We start from the raw sequence: 18,470 nt of genomic DNA, 5'->3' as shown, positions 1-18,470 counted from the left end.
CATTTCATGTCTCTGGCTCTCCTCAAACTCCCCTTCACAGTCAAAATCTCACGAAGGAGTTGTCAACACTTGCTCCCTTCCCTTCTCACCCATTACGAAGTCAACAACACCATCCACTTCAGCTTCTGTCTCCATCTGGCCCTGAAACTACTCTACCACGGATCACTGATGGATGACATGACATCCCTATCGTGTTCGGGCTCCGTTTTTTTTTTTTTTTTTCCTCTCTTGAAATTTGATTTTCACAATAACCTTCAAAACAAAATCTAGGGCTTCCCTGGTGGCGCAGTGGTTGAGAGTCCGCCTGCCGATGCAGGGGACACGGGTTTGTGCCCCGGTCCGGGAGGATCCCACGTGCCGTGGAGCGGCTGGGCACGTGAGCCATGGCCGCTGAGCCTGCGCGTCCGGAGCCTGTGCTCCGCAACAGGAGAGGCCACAGCAGTGAGAGGCCCGCGTACCGCAAAAAACAATAAAAATAAAAGCTAAACTAAAACAAAGAACAATTAAAAATGAGGCAGTCTAGCCTAATGGTTAGAAGTGTGGATTTTTTTTTTTTTTTTTGGCGTCAAATCTCCATACTTCACTCTCTACATATGTAAAATGGGAAAACTAATAGAACTACCTCATGGAACTGTGCGAAGCCCACTGAACGAGAGCTGTTACAGTCTCATTGCTGTTTACTCTATAAATTCACGTGAGAGAATTATTAAAATGTCGCTGTTTTGTTCCCTCCTGGCCACTAAGAGGCGCACTTCGGAAGAAGAAACGCGGGAGGCAGTATTCTAAAAGCTGGATTATCCTCCGGAGGGGCGGCTTCAATTCCTGGCGGAAGTGGATGCCTCCTCACCAGGTCTTAAGAGCTCAAAAAAAAATTCCAAATTTTTACGTAGTCCCAACGGCAGGCATGAAAATTTTAGCGCTACTCCTAGATATTAACATCTAGGAAAACACAAGTATCCTCGAATTTTTTCACTATTATTTCTCTGGCGTGTCTATAGTATCTTTGAAGGACCAGAAGCCGAAAGTGCTCTCCTTTTCCCCGCCAGGACCCAAAGGTGAAGTCCCATCAGCCTCGCGCGTTAACTTCCCCTCTTTTCCTCAGCGGTGCCTGCGGAGGTGGCCGCCATCTAGTACTCGGTGAGTGTTAATCGTTGGCCATCCTCGTCTCTGCGGTCTCCATTTGGCCCCATCGCTCCCTGCCAAAGAGGTCCGTCCTTCCGAGCACTCGTCTGGGTGGGCATGGCTCTTGTCGGTTGGCTGGACCACCTACAGGCACAGAGCGAAGCGGCCTGGAGGGTGATGGCTTCGCTTCCCAGGGCCGCTTGCTCTCCTACGGGGGCCGCCTGGGGTCAGAGCTGCGGACAGCTTGTTGGAGTCCTGGGGGCGCAGGGCGCCGGTTGGGGCTAGACTAAGGGGGCTCCTGGGGGCCGTGGCAAGACTGAGGGGGTTCCGGCCTTACGGCCCTGGGACACCTCGCTCAGCGATGTCTGCCCACGTGTATTCTTCTATGTCCGCTGCTCCACGCTCCCTCCTTTTCAGTTTTTGGCTCTGGGGTTGCCTCTGCGGCGGAACTGCCAAAAAAACAAAAAAATCGAGCTGCGAGTCGAATAATTCAATTGACCGAAATTCTGGTAGCGGGTCAGGATCTCTGGGAACGTGAAGCCACATCCTGGTCTTCGAGGAAATCATTGGGGGTCGGGGGAAGTTCATTTATTGGACAGATTTATTAAGTAACTGCTGTGTGCTCAACAAAGAAATTGGTGGCCGTGAAGAGAACAAAAAGGGTGCTGGGGTATAAAAGATAAGGTAGCCGAAAAGGGCATCTTGAGGAACGTAACTTTTTAAAGCTGGCATTCGGATGATGGTCAGGTGGAACAGAACGTTCCCAGGCTTGGAGGCATTTTAGAAGCACATGACGGTTTTGTGTATCTTTTGAGGGTGTCATAGAGCAGCAGCACCCTAGGGGAATTACAGGTTTCTCTTTACTGCACATCTCTTGTGGTCCGCGCACTGCAGGTGTTCAGTGTGCAATATCTCCATTTAAAAGGTGAGAAAACTGAGATTCAGGTTCGTGAAGATTGCCCAAAGCCTGCAATTGGGCCATCTCAGGGCCGGGACACTTTGTAGAATGGGATTTGCTGCTCCTTTGCAAAATTTCCCTTTGTGGTTAATTTGTTTTCGGTTAGCTGTCGGCATTCTTTCTTGGTTTTGACTGGGCAAGGTGACCCCTGACCTCCCAGGACCGCGTCTGGAGAATGGCTAGTATTCTGCCAGCTTCGGAGTCGGGAGGGAAAGCAAGCCTGGCAGAGGTACCCATTCCATTCCCAGTTTGCTCCGTAGCTGGTGATTGGAAGATACTCTGCAACAGGCCCCAGGCAGGGTGGGAAAGCCTCCTTCCAAGACTCATCTTTGACATGGTCTCTTGCCTCTTTCTTGAAGGCATCATGGCTGCCCTCAGACCCCTCGTGAAGCCCAAGATCGTCAAAAAGAGGACCAAGAAGTTCATCCGGCACCAGTCAGACCGATATGTCAAAATTAAGGTGTGTGGCCCAGGACGGAAGTGTGTGTTGGGGTGAAGAAAGGGGTTCCTAAACAGGCTGTTGGGTTTCTCACATCCCCAACTCAGATGACCTTTGGTAGGTGAACTGGTCTGTGGCTGGTGGTAGAGTTCTCTAGAATCCCAGGTGTCTCTGCCTTATTGGCACTCAGTCTCTTGATGTGTAAATTGAAATTTAAATGGCAAGGGACACTTGCCTGTTTTGAGGTGTCTAGAGGCTTATATTTGTTATATTTCAGGTGGCCTTATGACAATATGAGAGATAGATTACGCTTATTTCATAGACGAGAAAACTTAGGTGTTGATTGCGATGTTAAAAGCCATGCTTTTCACCTTACTTTATACATGGTCTCCTCGCATCCCATGGGTATGTAGTCTGCTTTTCCTTTGCTTGGAAGGAGTGTGAGTTTGGATCTGTATTCCTGCCGGTGAGATGCAGGAGCTCCTATTTTTTTCCACCAGAAAAAATGTAGTGAAATCCTGTTCCCTGAAGACAACTACTGTTCGGCATGTTTCCTTTTCATCTGGTCCCTTTTTTCTCCGAAAGGAAGAGTTGGCGTCTTCACAGACACTAACCATGTGTTTTCTTTCAGCGGAACTGGCGGAAACCCAGAGGCATTGACAACAGGGTGCGCAGGAGATTCAAGGGCCAGATCTTGATGCCCAACATCGGTTACGGGAGCAACAAGAAAACAAAGCACATGCTGCCCAGCGGCTTCCGGAAGTTCCTGGTCCACAACGTCAAGGAGCTTGAAGTGCTGCTGATGTGCAACAAGTGAGCTGGGTCCCACATCTGGGTTCAGGTGTCAGAAGCCTGCGTGTGTGAGCAGTTTGGGCAGGGACTCTGGACCTTCTGGAACGCATCTGGAGGAGTGCTGTGTCCTCAGGAGCTTGGGTGATGCTTGTTGGTGACTGCAGAGTGCTTGCTTTGCTGGAGAGATGTGGGTTGGGAGCTGTCCTGAAAAGTGTAGAGACCAGGACCGGAAGAGAGTAAAAGTGGCTTTGCTTGAGCTTGACAGCGCGGCTCCTGCCGTAGCCTCTGGCAGTCATTTTCAGAACATTACTTATGCCGGGGATGGGGGGGGATGAAATGTAGCCTCAGATCTAAGGGACACTTTACACTGTGGCCACAGGTATCTTCAGAAGGCTATAGGAGTAGAGGAATTGCTGCCTCATTTTGGGCTGTGATCTGAAGTGGAGAAATGGGGGGAAGGCTGCAGGCAGAGAGGACAGCTTACACAGAGTTGTAGGGGTGCAAGAGGGTATGGAGGTTCACAGCATTATTTTAGCGTTTTGAGAAATTTAGACAGTTGGCGAGCTCTGTGTGTAAGAGACTTTTGGTCTGCTTAGGGCCAGACTGGGGCAGTGGGATGAGAAAAGATTTCTCATGGGTAGTGATTTAGACACAATTTTAATCTGGATTGGGGGGAATGGTAATTTTTGGTTAAGCAGAGGACAGTTTGTTTTCTTCCCTTCCTGTTAAACAGGAGCTAAAAAACCTGCGTTTTCTTGGTGAGTTAGAAAGGACATGGAGAGAGTGACCAGTAACATCTGTGTGTACGTATGTTTACAAAGATCTTTTACCTGTAGTAATTGTAGACACAAGTAATAAACGACCATTATTCTCACTTTCAGAAATCTAGCCAGGCATTGAAATGCTGCAGATACTCTTTAGAAAGGATGAGCATAGGAATTAATGTTGGATGCCCAAACTGCGGTAAGCAGGTTGATAGAGAATTGTGACAGAAAGATGCAGTTTAATATCTTTTGTGTAGCAAAGATGATTGCTGTGCAGATGTAGTTGGTTGCCATAAGATAAGTCTTTTTAATAGCAGCTTGGCAGTTTGTATCAAGAGGCACAGAAATACTCTGGATCTAATTTAATTCACAAGTTCCATTTCTGGGCACTTATCTTGAAATAATTGAAAAGTAGGGAAACTGTAAGCTGATCATTGCAGCAGTAACTGCACTATGTGTAATTGGTGAATGGTGGGGTTACAAGCGCCGGCTGGAATGTTGTGTGTACGTTAAAAACGGTTGTCATGTATGGAAAATGCCCAAGCAGAGGGGAAAGTATTTGAAGTATGTGCAGTGTGATTGTGATTATTAAATACACATGGATGAGGACTTGGGGAGTTTTTGAAAAATGAAAAAAGTATGATGCAACTTAAGTCTCCTTGGAAATAAAGATTGGGGAAATGTTTTAAGATATTGGACTTGAGTGGACTTCTTTACATAAAACAGAAGAAGTTCTCTGTCTGGATTGGTTTTTCTCTTGCTTTGAAGCTGTTTTCCTGCAGAGTTCTTAAAAAGAACTGTGCCCACTGCCTTAATCACTCCCTAGTCTTACTCCTCTCTCTGCTGAAATTCCTCCTGGGGTAGAGTGTCTTCTTAATTCAGTGTTGATGGCTTCATAAATCACTTCCTTACTGAAATGTGCTTATTAGGCCAATCTGTTGTCAAACTGGGGTGTGGTGTGGCTGTGAAGGAATGAATAGAACGGTACCTGGCACCAGCTCAGGAAATGTTAGGTGTTGTCATTCACTGGGTGAGTTTAGGTATTGTTACTTTTCAAGATTTTGTCTGCAGCAAACTGGTAAAATGTTTACGGTCTGGGCTGGTGAGCCCTTGGCTTAATCAGGCTGTTGGGCTTTGCTGTTGGTTGCTTTGCAGAAGCAAAGCTTTTCATGGGCAAGTCCGAGCTCCCTGAGACTGCCTTGAGCTGGGCAGGCTGGTTCAAAGGACTGAGGGAGAACCTTTGAACCTGGAGTCTGGGGCTGAGCAATCCTGCCTGTGTGTGTCTTGGGAATGCACCTCCACTTTGTGGGCCTTGGTTTCCTCGTCTGTAAAATGGAGGTGCTACCTGGATTACAAGGCCTCTGGGAGGGTTAAACGAGAGGGATCATTACCAGGGAACACTTCAGAGCCGTGTTGCTAGTGCCGTGGAATTAGGGGAGTTAGCAGCTCCCCCCACTTCAGTGCTGTAGCTCTGGAAGCAGAGTGACCAGGGCTATTGCCTTCCCGGTGGAACACATAAGTGTATTTTCCAGGATGGCCTCCTTACGTACCGATTCTCTTCCAGGTCTTACTGTGCTGAGATTGCGCACAACGTCTCCTCCAAGAACCGCAAAGCCATTGTGGAGAGAGCAGCCCAGCTGGCCATCAGAGTCACCAATCCCAATGCCAGGCTGCGCAGCGAAGAAAATGAATAGACAGCTCGTGTGCAAGTTTTGTTTAATAAAACCGTAAAACGGCCATCTGGCATTTCCCCCTTGGTTTTACTCTTCAGTTTGTTTGACAGCTTGTCACAGAGATTGCTCTTTTGCCTGTTTGTGCTCTGTGGAACCTTCTGTTTGGAAGGCGTTTGTAAAGGATACGTGATCCTTCCTTCATGGGGCCCAGGCCTCAGGTGCCCAGAGCAGCCTTGGTCAGCTCCAGGTAGGCTCAGGAAGATGTGGCCCTCAGACCACGGTAGGTTCTGAGACCCCTGGTGAAGGACCTTGCATCTTGGAGCAAGTAGTCATTTTTAGCCTCACTTTATAAAGTGAGGAATTACCCTGTGTGGTTCTTGTGAAGATTGAGGACAATCAAGTTTCCTTTTCAACTACAGTCCTAGACCTTAGTCAACAGTACCTAGAATTCAGCTGTTTTTTGAGGCTAAGAGGCCATTTTTCCAAGACATGGTATTATTAAGTGGCAGCACAGGTCACAAGGAACAGGGCACGTGGCACTCTATAGCACAAGGTTGGATTTAAGGCCCTTAGTTCAGTAGATAAATGTCTTACAGATTCGCTCCTGTTCAAAACTCAGTCTGAAACGTTTGAGTAAATTGTTGGTCATTGTGTGACTTCTCTGAATTGACGTGGGGAGCATTCTGATAGTCTTGACTACAGAGTAGAGGAATTGTGTGGAGAAAACAGTAACAGTTGAGGATCTGTCCTTTATTAACCTGGGATAGCAGAAAATTCTTTGGCCTGTCGCTTAATGTTTCTGTGTCCTTGATACTAAAAACTAGAAGGGACATGTTCACAAACCACCTGGTTACACCTCGATGGGGGGACATGAAAGGTGGTTTGTACTTTTTCATTTGTGCTTTCCTGTCTCTCAGTTTGCCACCTAAGAGTTTCGGGATTAGAAAAAAACATTACATCTAATTCCCTACCCCACTCACCAGCCTCTGCAAAAATAATACACATTCCTGGTTTATCACTGCCAATGAGAAAGAAAGCATTTTGGATTCTAGAGTGTGAATAGCTCTGAGAGGTACCTGAGTTTAAGATGCCCAGCCAAAGCACTAATTTTTGGCACATCGGATCAGGTGAAAACGTGGGAGCAGTGTGAATGGCGCATCTAGGACAGCGGGGAGGAAGGCATCCGGCTGCCTCCTAAGCTTTTTGCAGCTGTGAGCACAAGTATTTCTAAATACTAAGTACTCGCTGAGGCTGGGACCCCCAGTTTGAAGGAGCCAGGCTGACCTGTGTGAAGTCACATCCATCTTCCGTGGAAGCTTTGGAAGAACTACCACACCCGCTTTGAATAACTGTCCTGAGTTAAAAGGGCCCAACTGTTGGCAGCCTTGCAGCTCTGACTGGGGTCCCTGGAGAAGGTGCCCAACCAGGAGAGGGAGGGCCCCAGTGAGATGGATAAGGGGCAAAAGTTAGAGGCCTGTGGTGCTGGGAGGGTGAGGCTCTGGCTTCAGTGGGCCTCCTTGTGAGTTAGGGTCCCCAGGGGGTGGGGTGGGGCACTAGCTGAGCTCCATGGAGTCTGTGCTGGGGGCTGAAGCAGAATCCTTCTGGATGCTTTCAAAGAGGGTGGCCAGCTCGGGGTTGGATCGAATTTGGGACGAGAAGTCAGCCATGATGGGGCTCTTCCCCACTTCTGGGATGGTCAGCAGGGCGGCCACTGCCCTCATCGCGGAGCGCTTCAGTTCATCTTGCTTCTCAAACTCCTGTTTCACAGAACCAGCTTTGACCTAAGGTGGGGAGCAATGAACAACGAGCCATCCTTTATTGAACACGGCCTTGCATTTCCCTGGTCACCTGTCATCCTCCCCAGCTCATGCGCCATCTCCTATCTTTATTTACTGCGCTTAAAGCAGGCTCTTGGCACCATTGGACTTCAAGAATGGGTTGCTGTGACAGCCTTCTAGCTGGCCTCTTACCCCCAGTCAAGTCCTTGCCTCTGCCACCCATTGTGCAGACAGGCTGGGGAGTAGACTTCCAAAGCTGCCTCGCCTGCGTTCCACTGCTTTATCCCCTCCCTCTCCCGCTTATTCACAGAATCTCAGGAATTTCCCCACTGCTTCTGGAATAAAGTCCAGATCCCTTCTGCTCTGCTCTCAGGACACTCAGCCCAGACAACACTCGGGCCCTTCCCCGAAGAGGCTCAGGTGGAGGTGAAAAGTTTGGCATTGGGGCTGGACGGTCCTGGGTTCAAACGGCTCTGCCCCCTAAGAGCTGTGACCCCTCTTTAAGCTCCAATCTAAAATACTCTGCTTTCTTCTTGGTTAATTCCTACTCTTCCAAAACCCAAATTAGTTTTGCATTCAGCAGGCATTTACTAGGTGTGATAGGCTCTGTTCTCCACGTGACAGCTTTCCGTGAGCCTTCTGCCCCAGATCCTCCCCGGACCTTGAGGCACTCCAGGCTAACTGCCCTATACCAATCAATGAATCAGTCAGTGATTCTATCTTTCTAAGGGTCTGACTCAGTTTCCCAATTAGGATGTGAGAGGAGGGAGTCCATCATGTTCAATGTTGCATCCCTAGTACCTTGCACAAGGCCCAACCCTCAGGAAGTGTTTAATGAGTGAAAGAAAGAGCTAGGTTTGAATCCCAGCTCTGCAATTTACTAACTGTGTAGCCTCAGTCAATAACTTAACCTCTCTGAACCTTTGTTTCCCTGCGTGTATAATGCTAAGAATAAGTACTCTGTAGGGCAATGATAATGATCAAATAAAGCACTTCATACACCACCTGTACTGCAGGAGATTCTCAGTAAACAGTAACCATGAACGATCTGCAGAGAACCCGGCCGGTGCGCCCAGGGCTTGGCAGGGGGCTTACCTTAGCGGTACAGGTGGCCCTGAGGGGCTCGATGAGCCGGTCCACCCTCTGCAGGACAGGCACAGGACACAGGGTAGCTAGTCGGGCGAGCATGATGAAGGTCAGCATCTGCCCAGGAGGAAGGAGACAGTTCTTGGTGAAATGGCCCAGGACAGAAAGGAGCAGGCCCTGGGGAAAAGCAGAGGTCTGGAGCTCAAGCCCAAGCTCTAGCAGCCAGGCTGCCTGCCTGCCACACTGACCTGTGTGTACTGGCACTCACCAGATATTGGTTGACGAAATTAAGGAATGTTTCTGTGCATTTTCCCGGGAAAGACTGAGATTTACAACAGTGGTTCTCTCTAGGTGGAGTGGAACTTTTTGGCGATTACTACTCACTTTCCTATTCACTTTTAGATTGTCTAAACCCTTTAAGACAAGCATAATTCCTTTTGATTATTTTACACTGGTTTTTTGTTACAAAAATGATTCATGTTCATTGTATGTATTTTAAAAAGCTACAAGGATAGAAAGTAAAACCTGTCTCCCTCACAGGTAATAAAAAAATGGCCCAAACTTCTACAACTCACTTATCACCTAACAGTGAGTCTTGGCCACCTTCCATGCCAGCACAGAGATCCCTCTCCGTCCTTGTAATGCTGCCAGGATCCCATCCATGGCTGGAGGTACCCGGCTTACTGAGCCAGCTCCCCATGAGTGGACATTTTGGTAGCTGCCAGCCTTTCCCAACTCCCAGAAAGCTGTGGAGAACCATCTCTCACATAAAACTCTGAATGTATTTGTATTTTTGAGTCAGTTCCATGAAGTCAGTTCATGGAGTGTCTAAGAATTCTAAATTTTAAAATGTTTCTAAGGTATGGGGATATATGTATTTGTATAGCTGATTCACTTTGTTATAAAGCAGAAACTAACACACCATTGTAAAGAAATTATACTCCAATAAAGATGTTAAAAAAAATCCCCCCCCCCCCCAAAAAATAAAATGTTTCTAAATTCTACATTTTTCTAGTTCTGGTCAAACCATCCTCCCAAGAGCTTGCCCAGTGTAGACTCCCACCAAAGGTGTGAGACGTGGGTTCTTTTTCTTATTGTTAAAGAACAAAGCAGCTGTTTTCACGGGGGCGCCTGGGGCAGGGGTGGGGGACAAACAAGAAGTGGGCCCTGTGGCGCCTGGCTGTCCTCCCGCTGCGGAGTGGGCCTGGGTCCGGCAGGGGGCTCGTCCTACCCGGATGTCGTAGTGGTCCTTCAGGCCGTCCTCCACGTGGTTCAGGAACTCGCAGATGTCCAGCTGGCCCAGGCAGCTCTCGAGCAGCGAGTACATGCACTCGAAGGCTGCCTTCCGCACATCCAGCCCATCGTCCACCGTGTGCTTAAAGGGCCCCATCTCCACCTGCAGGAGGGAGGGATGACAGCGGGCTGGGGGCTGTGACCCCAGGGCATAAGGACACCTTCCCAGGTTCCTGCTGCACCCCTCCCCCTCTGCTGTTCAGTACTGCGTCCCATCCCCAAATCATGCCTTAGACCCTTAAGTCTCCATGCCTTTGCTCAGCCCATGATGCCTTTTGATAATAATAGTAACAATAATTATAATTACAATGATTAGAATCTACTGAGCAGTTATGATGTGCCAGGCACTGTGCTGAGTGCTTGACAGATGACATTTTACTCATTCAACAGTCCCAGGAAGAGAGTGTTACTATTAACTCCATTTAATATATGAGGAAACTAAGGCTCAGAAAGGTTAACTAACTTGCCCAAGGACACTAGCCCAAGCTAGTAAATAGCTCAACCAGAATTAAAACCCCAGGTCTCTCTGAAGTTATAACCAGAAGGCTCTGCTCTTAATGGTAACTCCTTCTTACCCCTCAAAGCCCAGCTCAAATGTCCCCTCCTTTTGGAAGACTTTCCTAACCCCTCTAAACAGAGTCACACCCTCCTCAGCAATGCCAGGTGGTTCAGCCCTTCTCATTATATCGTGCAATGACTTGGCTGTTCAATCACTTTTAATCTCTGCCTCTTAAATCCTAACTTCACCAAGTGCTCTAAGTAACTTAAATAATCAGCAGAGAGGGTATCCCTCCGTCTCCTTCAGGAGGCCATGAGCTCCCTGGTGCCTGGACGCAGGGCTGGTGCTCCATGAACACCTGCTGAATGTTGAGTGATAACAAGAGTTGCTGGGGCTTCCCTGGTGGCGCAGTGGTTGCGAGTCCTCCTGCCGATGCAGGGGACGCAGGTTCGTGCCCTGGTCCGGGAAGATCCCACATGCCGCGGAGCGGCTGGGCCCGTGAGCCATGGCCGCTGAGCCTGCGCGTCCAGAGCCTATGCTCCGCAACGGGAGAGGCCACAACAGTGAGAGGCCCGTGTACCGCAAAAAAAACAAAACAAAACAAAAAAACAACCAAGAGTTGCTGACATTTACTGAGCACCGACTGCATGCCAGGAGCAGTTCTGAGCACTTGTAGGATTTAACTCATTAAAAATCTTCTCAACAACCCTATAATGTGGACATGGTTATTTCCCTCCCTTTGCCCGTGAGGAGAAACTGAGGTTTAGAGAGGATCGCGTTGCCCCGGCCAGGGTCACACAGCTGGGAAGTGGAGGGGCAAACCTGACCCTGTGGGCCGGACCTGCTCTGATGAGCTTGACCCTAACCCTGGCCCCAGCCGCAGGGGTCAGACCCAAGGGCTCCCGGCTCGGTCCTCCCACGGCTTCACCTCTCGGATGAGGTCCCGGCGGATCTTCGTCTCCTGGTAGAGGAGGGGCAGGATGTCGTCCAGCAGGTCGCGGACCAGTGAGGGCTTGTTGTGCACGGCGGAGTTGAAGAAAGCCAGGGTGGCCCGGCGCACATTCAGGTCTGGGTCCTGCAGGCTCTCCATGAACTCTCCTGGCGGAAAGACCAGAGGTGGTGTGGGGGGCAGCACAGCCAAACACAAACCACCCCCACCCCACCGTGCTTATCTGGTTAACGGGAGCCGTGCAGACCTGGCTGGACCGGGACAAATGTGTTCTGAGCATCTACTCTGCACAACAAACCTTCAAAGTCCAGATAAGAATGTAGACTTGAGTTTGGCCTGGGTTCAGATCCAGGCTTGACCACGTCCTAACTGTGGCACCTGCCTCAATGTCCTCAACTGTAAAATGGGTGTAACAGCAGTACCTACACTGTAGGACTGGTTTTAGGATTAAAAATGTGGTGATGTCTACAAAGCACACAGCAGAGCACCAAGTGAGGACTCTATAAATGTTAACTTGATTTTATTTCAGATGAGAATGCTGAAGATAAGAGAGGTGAAGAGACTTACACAAAATCACACAGCATTTCTTTTCTTATAGGTTAGACTTTTTAATAACTATGTTAATGTCTTATATATTCAATAAATAAATAAAATCAAGAATGGGAGGGATCCCTAAAAAAAAAAACCAACTGAATTTCAAATGATTAATATAACCACCCAGGTTATGAAGGAGAAAACAACTCACCTAAGTAACTTCCAAAGCATTGTGACAAGATGCCCTCAGGCTAAAGACAAAATTATAAACGAATACTGATTTTTCACAGATGAGGGTTAGCAATTCTCATGACTACCTTCTGTGTATTCCAGGATTAAGTGAATAAATATCTCAGGAGCTGGGTTTCTCCTGTAACGGAAGGGTATATGGAAAGGGAAAAGGCTAGCATGAACCCTGTGGTGTTGGACGGGAATATATATGTGTGTCTGACTATGCACGTAAACTCATACATACTTAGATTTCCTGATTCTGTCTGCTGAGAGGGCCTCGAAGTAATGGCACCCCAGTAGCAATGAGCACACCTAGTGCTCAGATCTTGGATTCTGAATACTATTCTCCACTAAAAGGAATCAGGCTCCTTGGAGAAATGGTTGATTCCAGGGCTGGGGCAGGAAAGGTTCAAGATGGGTCGGGAGCACCTTATCATGCCAAAAGGTAAGGAGATGCTCAAAGAATGATGGAAACATATCAACAGAACATAAGCAGCAGCTTGAAGGGCTCCCACTGGCTAAATGTGAGACAATCTTGGGAATCAAAATAAATTAAAGACAGTAATAGATTATAACCCATTGAGTGAAATACAAATCCCTGAGTCTATAATGATATGAACAAATCAATGAATAAATAAATGGGGGAAAAGGAAAAGTTATTTCTGAGAACAAAATGCAAACTAATAAATATGGGAGGAATGCTGGAATTAGAAAGTTGTCATTTAGCAACTGTCAGTAATCATTTATTCAGGCAAGAAACCACAATGGATGCAAAATGTAGTGGGCAAAAATTTGATGAGGAAGAAAATATTTCAATAGGCTTAAAAATACTTATTCATGGGGCTTCCCTGGTGGCACAGTGGTTGAGAGTCCGCCTGCCGATGCAGGGGACACGGGTTCGTGCCCCGGTCCAGGAGGACCCCACATGCCGCGGAGCGGCTGGGCCCGTGAGCCATGGCCGCTGAGCCTGCGTGTCTGGAGCCTGTGCTCCGCAATGGGAGAAGCGGTGAGAGGCCCGCGTACAGCAAAAAAAAAAAAAACAACAAAAACTACAATGAGGTATCACGCCACACCGGTCAGAATAGCCATCATCAAAAAATCTACAAACAATAAATGCTGGGACAGGTGTGGAGAAAAGGGAACCCTCCCACACTGTTGGTGGGAATGTACATTGGTGCAGCCACTATGGAAAACAGTATGGAGGTTCCTTAAAAAGCTAAAAACAGAACTACCATATGATTCAGCAATCCTGCTACTGGGCATATACCCAGAGAAAACCATAATTTGTAAATATACATGCACCCCAATGTTCACTGCAGCACTATTTACAACAGTCAGGACATGGAAGCAACCTAAATGTGCACAGACATAGGAGTGCATAAAGAAGATGTGGTACATATATACAGTGGAATACTACTCAGCCACAAAAAAGAACAAAATAATGCCATTTGCAGCAATATGGATGGACCTAGAGATTGTCATACTGAGTGAAGTAAATCAGACACAGAAAGACAAATATTGTATGATATCGCTCATACATGGAATCTAATTTTAAAAAACAATACAAGGGCTTCCCTGGTGGCACGGTGGTTAAGAATCCGCCTGCCAATGCAAGGGACATGGGTTCCAGCCCTGGTCCAGGAAGATCCCACGTGCCGCGGAGCAACGAAGCCCACGCACCCCAACTACCGAGCCTGTCCTCTAGAGCCCGCGAGCCACAACTACTGAGTCCACGTGCCACAACCACTGAAGCCCACACACCTAGACCCCGTGCTCTGCAACAAGAGAAGCCATCACAACTAGAAGCCCGTGCACCGCAAAGAAGAGTAGCCCCCGCTACCCGCAACTAGGGAAAGCCTGCGCACAACAACCAAGACCCGATGCAGCCAAAAATAAATAAATAAATTTATAAAAAACAAAACAATACAAATGAACTTATCTACAAAACAAGAACAGACTTACAAATATCAAAAGCAAACATATGGTTACCAAGGGGCTGGTGGGGAGGGATAAATTGGGAGATTGGGATGGACGTATACCTACTCCTATATATAAAATAGATAACTAATAAGAACCTACTGTAGAGCACAGGGAACTCTACTCAATACTCTGTAATGGCCTATATGGGAAAGAATCTTTAAAAAAAGAGTGGGTAGAGATATAGGAATAACTGATTCACTTTGCTGTGCACCTGAAACTAACACAGCATTGTAAATCAATTATACTCCAATAAAAATCAAAAAAAAAAAAAAGAAAAATCAGCTCAAGCCCAAGAACAGGGTGGAGGTGACCAAAGGGGGCAGAGGGGCGGGGGCACTCACCAACGAAGGTCTTCAGGATGGGGTCGATGGGGTGCGGCTGGTCCGAGATGAGGAACTTGAGGGCTGTGATGACAGTGCAGCGGGTGTGTGGCTGACCTGCAGGACGGGAGGGGGCACTTGGGGCGGGCGCGGCGGGTCCCGGACACCCGCAGGCCGGAGGGCACTGAGGGTCCCCTTGCCTCCGTGGGAGACAGAACCACGTCTCCTCCCCACACGAAACGCCCCGCACATCTCTGGGGAAGCTGATGCTACCACTTTCCTTGGCAGCCCAGAATCTCCCCTGAATTCTTCCTACTTCGGCTGAGAGCGTAAAACTGCCAGCTCTCAGGCAGCCACGCCAAGGACAGGAACGGACAACGAGAACCCAGGACAGGGCTCCAGCCCAAGAAAGACCTCTCTGCCCAGGCCTTGGGGCTGCGTCCTATTTTTCAGACACATTATCTCAATTAATCCTCAGGATTAATTAATCCTAGTCACTGGTTGATAATAATAAAAAATCATATAGGGCTTCCCTGGTGGCGCAGTGGTTGAGAGTCCGCCTGCCGATGCAGGGGACACGGGTTCGTGCCCCGGTCCAGGAAGATCCCACATGCCGCGGAGCGGCTGGAGCCGTGAGCCATGGCCGCTGAGCCTGCGCGTCCGGAGCCTGTGCTCCGCAACGGGAGAGGCCACAGCAGTGAGAGGCCCACGTACCACACACACACAAAAAAAATCATATAATATTAGTAACAATAATTAATAAAAATTCTTCTTAATCTCCATTTTACATGAGGAGAGACTGGAATGGTTAAATTCAGGTCTAAGGTCACCCAGCAGGTCCAGAATTCACCAGCTGCTTCTGAGCCCTCTCTGTGGGCTTCTCCAAGGAGGGAGCAGTTATGCTTCAAGCAGGCTGAACTCACTTAATTTTGCTTTTCTGCTTGCTTTCTGAGTAGAGAAGCTGCAGAAAGGGAAGGGAGTACACTTCCCATTAGGGTGAAGGAGATTAATTGGCAGTTTCCACCCCTCCGGCACACAGCACTGAATGGGTTAAGGCTGTTTCCATCCAAGACTGCAGTTCAAGACTCAGCAGAAAGTTTACAATTTGATGCTAGGGTATGAGTGAGTGAGTTACTGACTTCAGACTTGTAGTTTTTTCCTCTTTCTCTTTCCATCCTGACTGGCTCCTAAGAAGATTCAGGGTGGCTGATAAAGGTAATACACATAGAAGAGGATTAACTGAATTAAGAAAAATGAGGCCAAGGACAAAGTGAGATGGAAACCAGAGTGAGGGGCATGCAGCGAGAGGCAACTAGAAAGTCCTATGAACTTGCTAGAAGCAGGCCGCTGATTCGGCTCTAAGCATCCCAGCAGCCAGCAGTAAATAGGAAATGTGACTGGTTAGCTGGTTCAACAGCGGGCACGAGGTCTAAACAAATCTGAGCTTAGAAAAGGCAGGGCTGCCCCTCATCCCAAGACTCTTGCCTCCCAAGGTTCCTCGTGAAGAGCCCTGTGCAGTGTTAACAGGTGAGGTCCTCAACGTGGTTGTCCTGCCCACACAGCGGTGAGGGCCCAGAGCTGCTGCTTGTATACCAGCAACCCAGGAAGGGCTTAACTGGAATCACTGACACAGCAACAACAGTGGATACTAGCAGTGCTAATTAGGTACCACCCACTATAGCAAGCACTTTGGCTGCATTATGTCAACTAACACAGCATTGACCCTACGGGGACCAGGGGACTAGCTCAAGGCCTGGAGGCCTTTCGCCCTCAGGGGCTTTCACCTGCCTAAGAGCCCACAGTCCACCTGCCCGCTTTCTTCCCCCCTGAGCTGCAGAACACCCTGACGCGCCCTAACCCCAGAACGTAAGACCTGCCTTCCTCACCCCTTCCCTGGCCCTCTCCACACCCGGGGCCTGGCATCCAATCCTAGCCCACGTTTACATTTGCTCCTGCCTCATGCTAGCCCGACACAGCTGCATTCTGCAGGCTGCCGTTTCTGGCCCCTCAGAGAACTGCCTTTACTAACCCTCACCTGGAGCACAGGGCTGCTGTCCACAACAAGTGGCACCGTGAAAAGTTTATTTGTTGGAGGGACACATCAAGGATTCTGTCCCCTCCATCCCAGAGGGTCCCACAGGCAGAGGCCTTTAAATCTCAGGAAACACTGTTTTTAATGGCTCCTCTGCCTTGAACCTTGTCAACACTGTGACTCTCAGACCTGACCACCTGAACAAGTTCACCCTATGTGGACCTCTGCCCACCTCCGATCTGGGCTGCCTTTGCCCACCCCTGTGCCCCTACCTGCAGCAAGTTGCTTCCGGAGCCGCGGCAGGAGGAAAGGAGGGTTCACAAGGACCAGCTTCCCGAGGCACTCGGCCACCACCCCCCGGGTGCCCTCCTCGGCGCCCTCGCAGCGCTGGAACAGCAGGGCCCAGATGTCCTCGGCGTAGGGCTTCAGGCTGTCAGGCTGGGCGGCCCCCAGGGCCTCCCGGAGCGAGTGTAGCAGCAGGTACCACCGCCGGGGCTCGGCCTCCATCTGCCCCAGCAGGAAGGGCAGGAAGTCAGGCAGGTTCCCCGCGCCCACGTGGCCCAGCGCGTAGGAGGCAGCCGCCCTCACGTCCTCGCTGGGCGAGCCCAAGGCTTCCAGGAGCACCGTCTTCAGCTCCTGCTGGGGGCCCGGCCCGGCCACCTGGCCCACCTCGGCCAGCGACAGGAACGCCAGGACCTTGACCCCTGGGCTCGAGCTGGGCGACCTGGCATCAGAGACCAGGCGGTTGACTGTGCCCGCCACCTCCTGGGGACAGGCCACCGCGAGGGCCGCCATGCACCGAGCCAGCGAGTGGAACACCTGCTTGTGCAGGCCGGGCCCGCCGTCCGCCACCTGCTCGTAAACGGGCGCCGTGAGCAGGCCGACGAGCTCGGCGTAGTCCACGCACGGCGGCCGGGTCCCCACCAGGGCCTGTAGGAAGCCTTCAGCGGCCGCTAGCACACCGGCTGGCAGGAGGGGCGAGCGCAGCAAACGCAGCAGCTCTGCCAGCACAGGGCCGCTGACCTCGGCCAACGAGTCTGGCTGGGCGCGGGTCACGGTGGCGAGGAAGTCCACAGCCAGCTGGGCCACGTGCATGTCGTTCTCACTGACAAGGGAGGGCAGCTCGGCCAGCACGGCTCGCACGGCGGATGGCGGGAGGCCGAGGCCCTGACTCTGGGCCAGGGCAGCCAGGGCGGCCAGTGTGGCCAGCCGCAGCGCCCGCTGGTTCTTCCGCAGGAACGAGGCCAGAATGGGCAGCGCCTCAGCTAGTATGGGCTGCAGGTCGATCCGCAGTGGGGACACGGCCACCAGTGTCAGCGCCTTGACGGCAGAAAGCCGGGTGATCTCATTCCGCAGGCGGTCCAGGAGAAGCAAGAGTGACGGCTCCAGGCTCTCCCCGAGCCGGTCACCCAGGTGGCCCACGAGGTGGCCCATGCAGGAGATGGCCCGCTCCTTCACCTCCTGGTCCAGGTCAGTGGCACGAAGCCGTGCCAGGGTGGCCGCAGACATCTCTCCAATGTAGGGCTCGGGGTCCAGCAGCCGAGGCCCGTCCAGCGGCCACAGGGCCCTCACCAGCTCCTGGAGCACCAGCAGGGCCTCGGCTGCGATCTTGTAGAAAGGGTCAGCCACGCAGGCCATCACAGGTGGCAGGAGAGCGGGCAGCTGGGGGTGGAAGGCCTCAGCCGGCTCTGTGCCCAGCAGCCCCTGCAGGAAAGCCAGGGCATCCATCCGGATGGTGGAGGAGCTGGAGCGGTCCGCCAGCGAGAAGACGATGCCTGGGGGTGGGAGGCAAGGTTACCAGGCCACAGACCCTGACCCAACTCAGCCCTCCCTGGATGCAGGGGTGGAGTACCCTCAGGTGTCTGAGCTGGACCCAGGCACCTGGGATCTCATGCAGCAGATTCTATGAGGTCAGGGCTTGGCCGGGGCCAGGGCTGAGGACACAGGCCAGGAAACCTATTTAAAAACAGAACATGGCACCCCGGCCCTGTTTTCACTGCTGGCAGTGGGGAGCCACTGT

At 50.5% G+C, this 18,470-nt stretch overlaps 2 protein-coding genes across 4 annotated transcripts in view; one reads left to right on the top strand and one right to left on the bottom strand.

The window, feature by feature from the left end:
- Nucleotides 1-1,067: 1,067 nt before the first annotated feature.
- On the top strand, nucleotides 1,068-5,812 carry RPL32 (ribosomal protein L32). 2 transcript variants are annotated; one of them, XM_082662876.1, is made up of 4 exons: nucleotides 1,068-1,137; nucleotides 2,440-2,540; nucleotides 3,151-3,332; nucleotides 5,640-5,812. In XM_082662876.1, exons 2-4 carry the CDS (start codon nucleotides 2,445-2,447, stop codon nucleotides 5,767-5,769), a joined length of 408 nt encoding a protein of 135 aa, XP_082519002.1. In that variant the 5' UTR covers nucleotides 1,068-1,137; nucleotides 2,440-2,444; the 3' UTR covers nucleotides 5,770-5,812. The 2 variants fall into 2 exon arrangements, with proteins under 2 accessions (XP_082519002.1, XP_082519003.1); XM_082662877.1 differs by having other exon boundaries at nucleotides 1,084-1,207.
- The window catches only part of CAND2 (cullin associated and neddylation dissociated 2 (putative)), a 29,233-nt gene continuing 16,537 nt past the window's right edge, over nucleotides 5,775-18,470 (bottom strand). The window contains exons 10-15 of one of the 2 annotated variants that reach the window (XM_082662856.1): nucleotides 16,723-18,225; nucleotides 14,440-14,535; nucleotides 11,333-11,502; nucleotides 9,844-10,008; nucleotides 8,622-8,789; nucleotides 5,775-7,529 (exon numbers count right to left, since the gene is read on the bottom strand). In XM_082662856.1, coding sequence (XP_082518982.1) covers nucleotides 7,302-7,529; nucleotides 8,622-8,789; nucleotides 9,844-10,008; nucleotides 11,333-11,502; nucleotides 14,440-14,535; nucleotides 16,723-18,225 — 2,330 coding nt within the window. In that variant the 3' untranslated portion in view covers nucleotides 5,775-7,301. The remainder of the gene's footprint in view (nucleotides 7,530-8,621; nucleotides 8,790-9,843; nucleotides 10,009-11,332; nucleotides 11,503-14,439; nucleotides 14,536-16,722; nucleotides 18,226-18,470) is intronic. The other variant, XM_082662857.1, reaches the window with a different exon arrangement.

The sequence above is a fragment of the Grampus griseus genome, assembly GCF_964374135.1.
Source record: "Grampus griseus genome assembly, chromosome: 10".
NCBI lineage: Eukaryota > Metazoa > Chordata > Mammalia > Artiodactyla > Delphinidae > Grampus > Grampus griseus.
The sequence above is the reverse complement of the archived record's forward strand: the minus strand, read 5'-3'. Positions and strand labels throughout refer to the sequence as shown.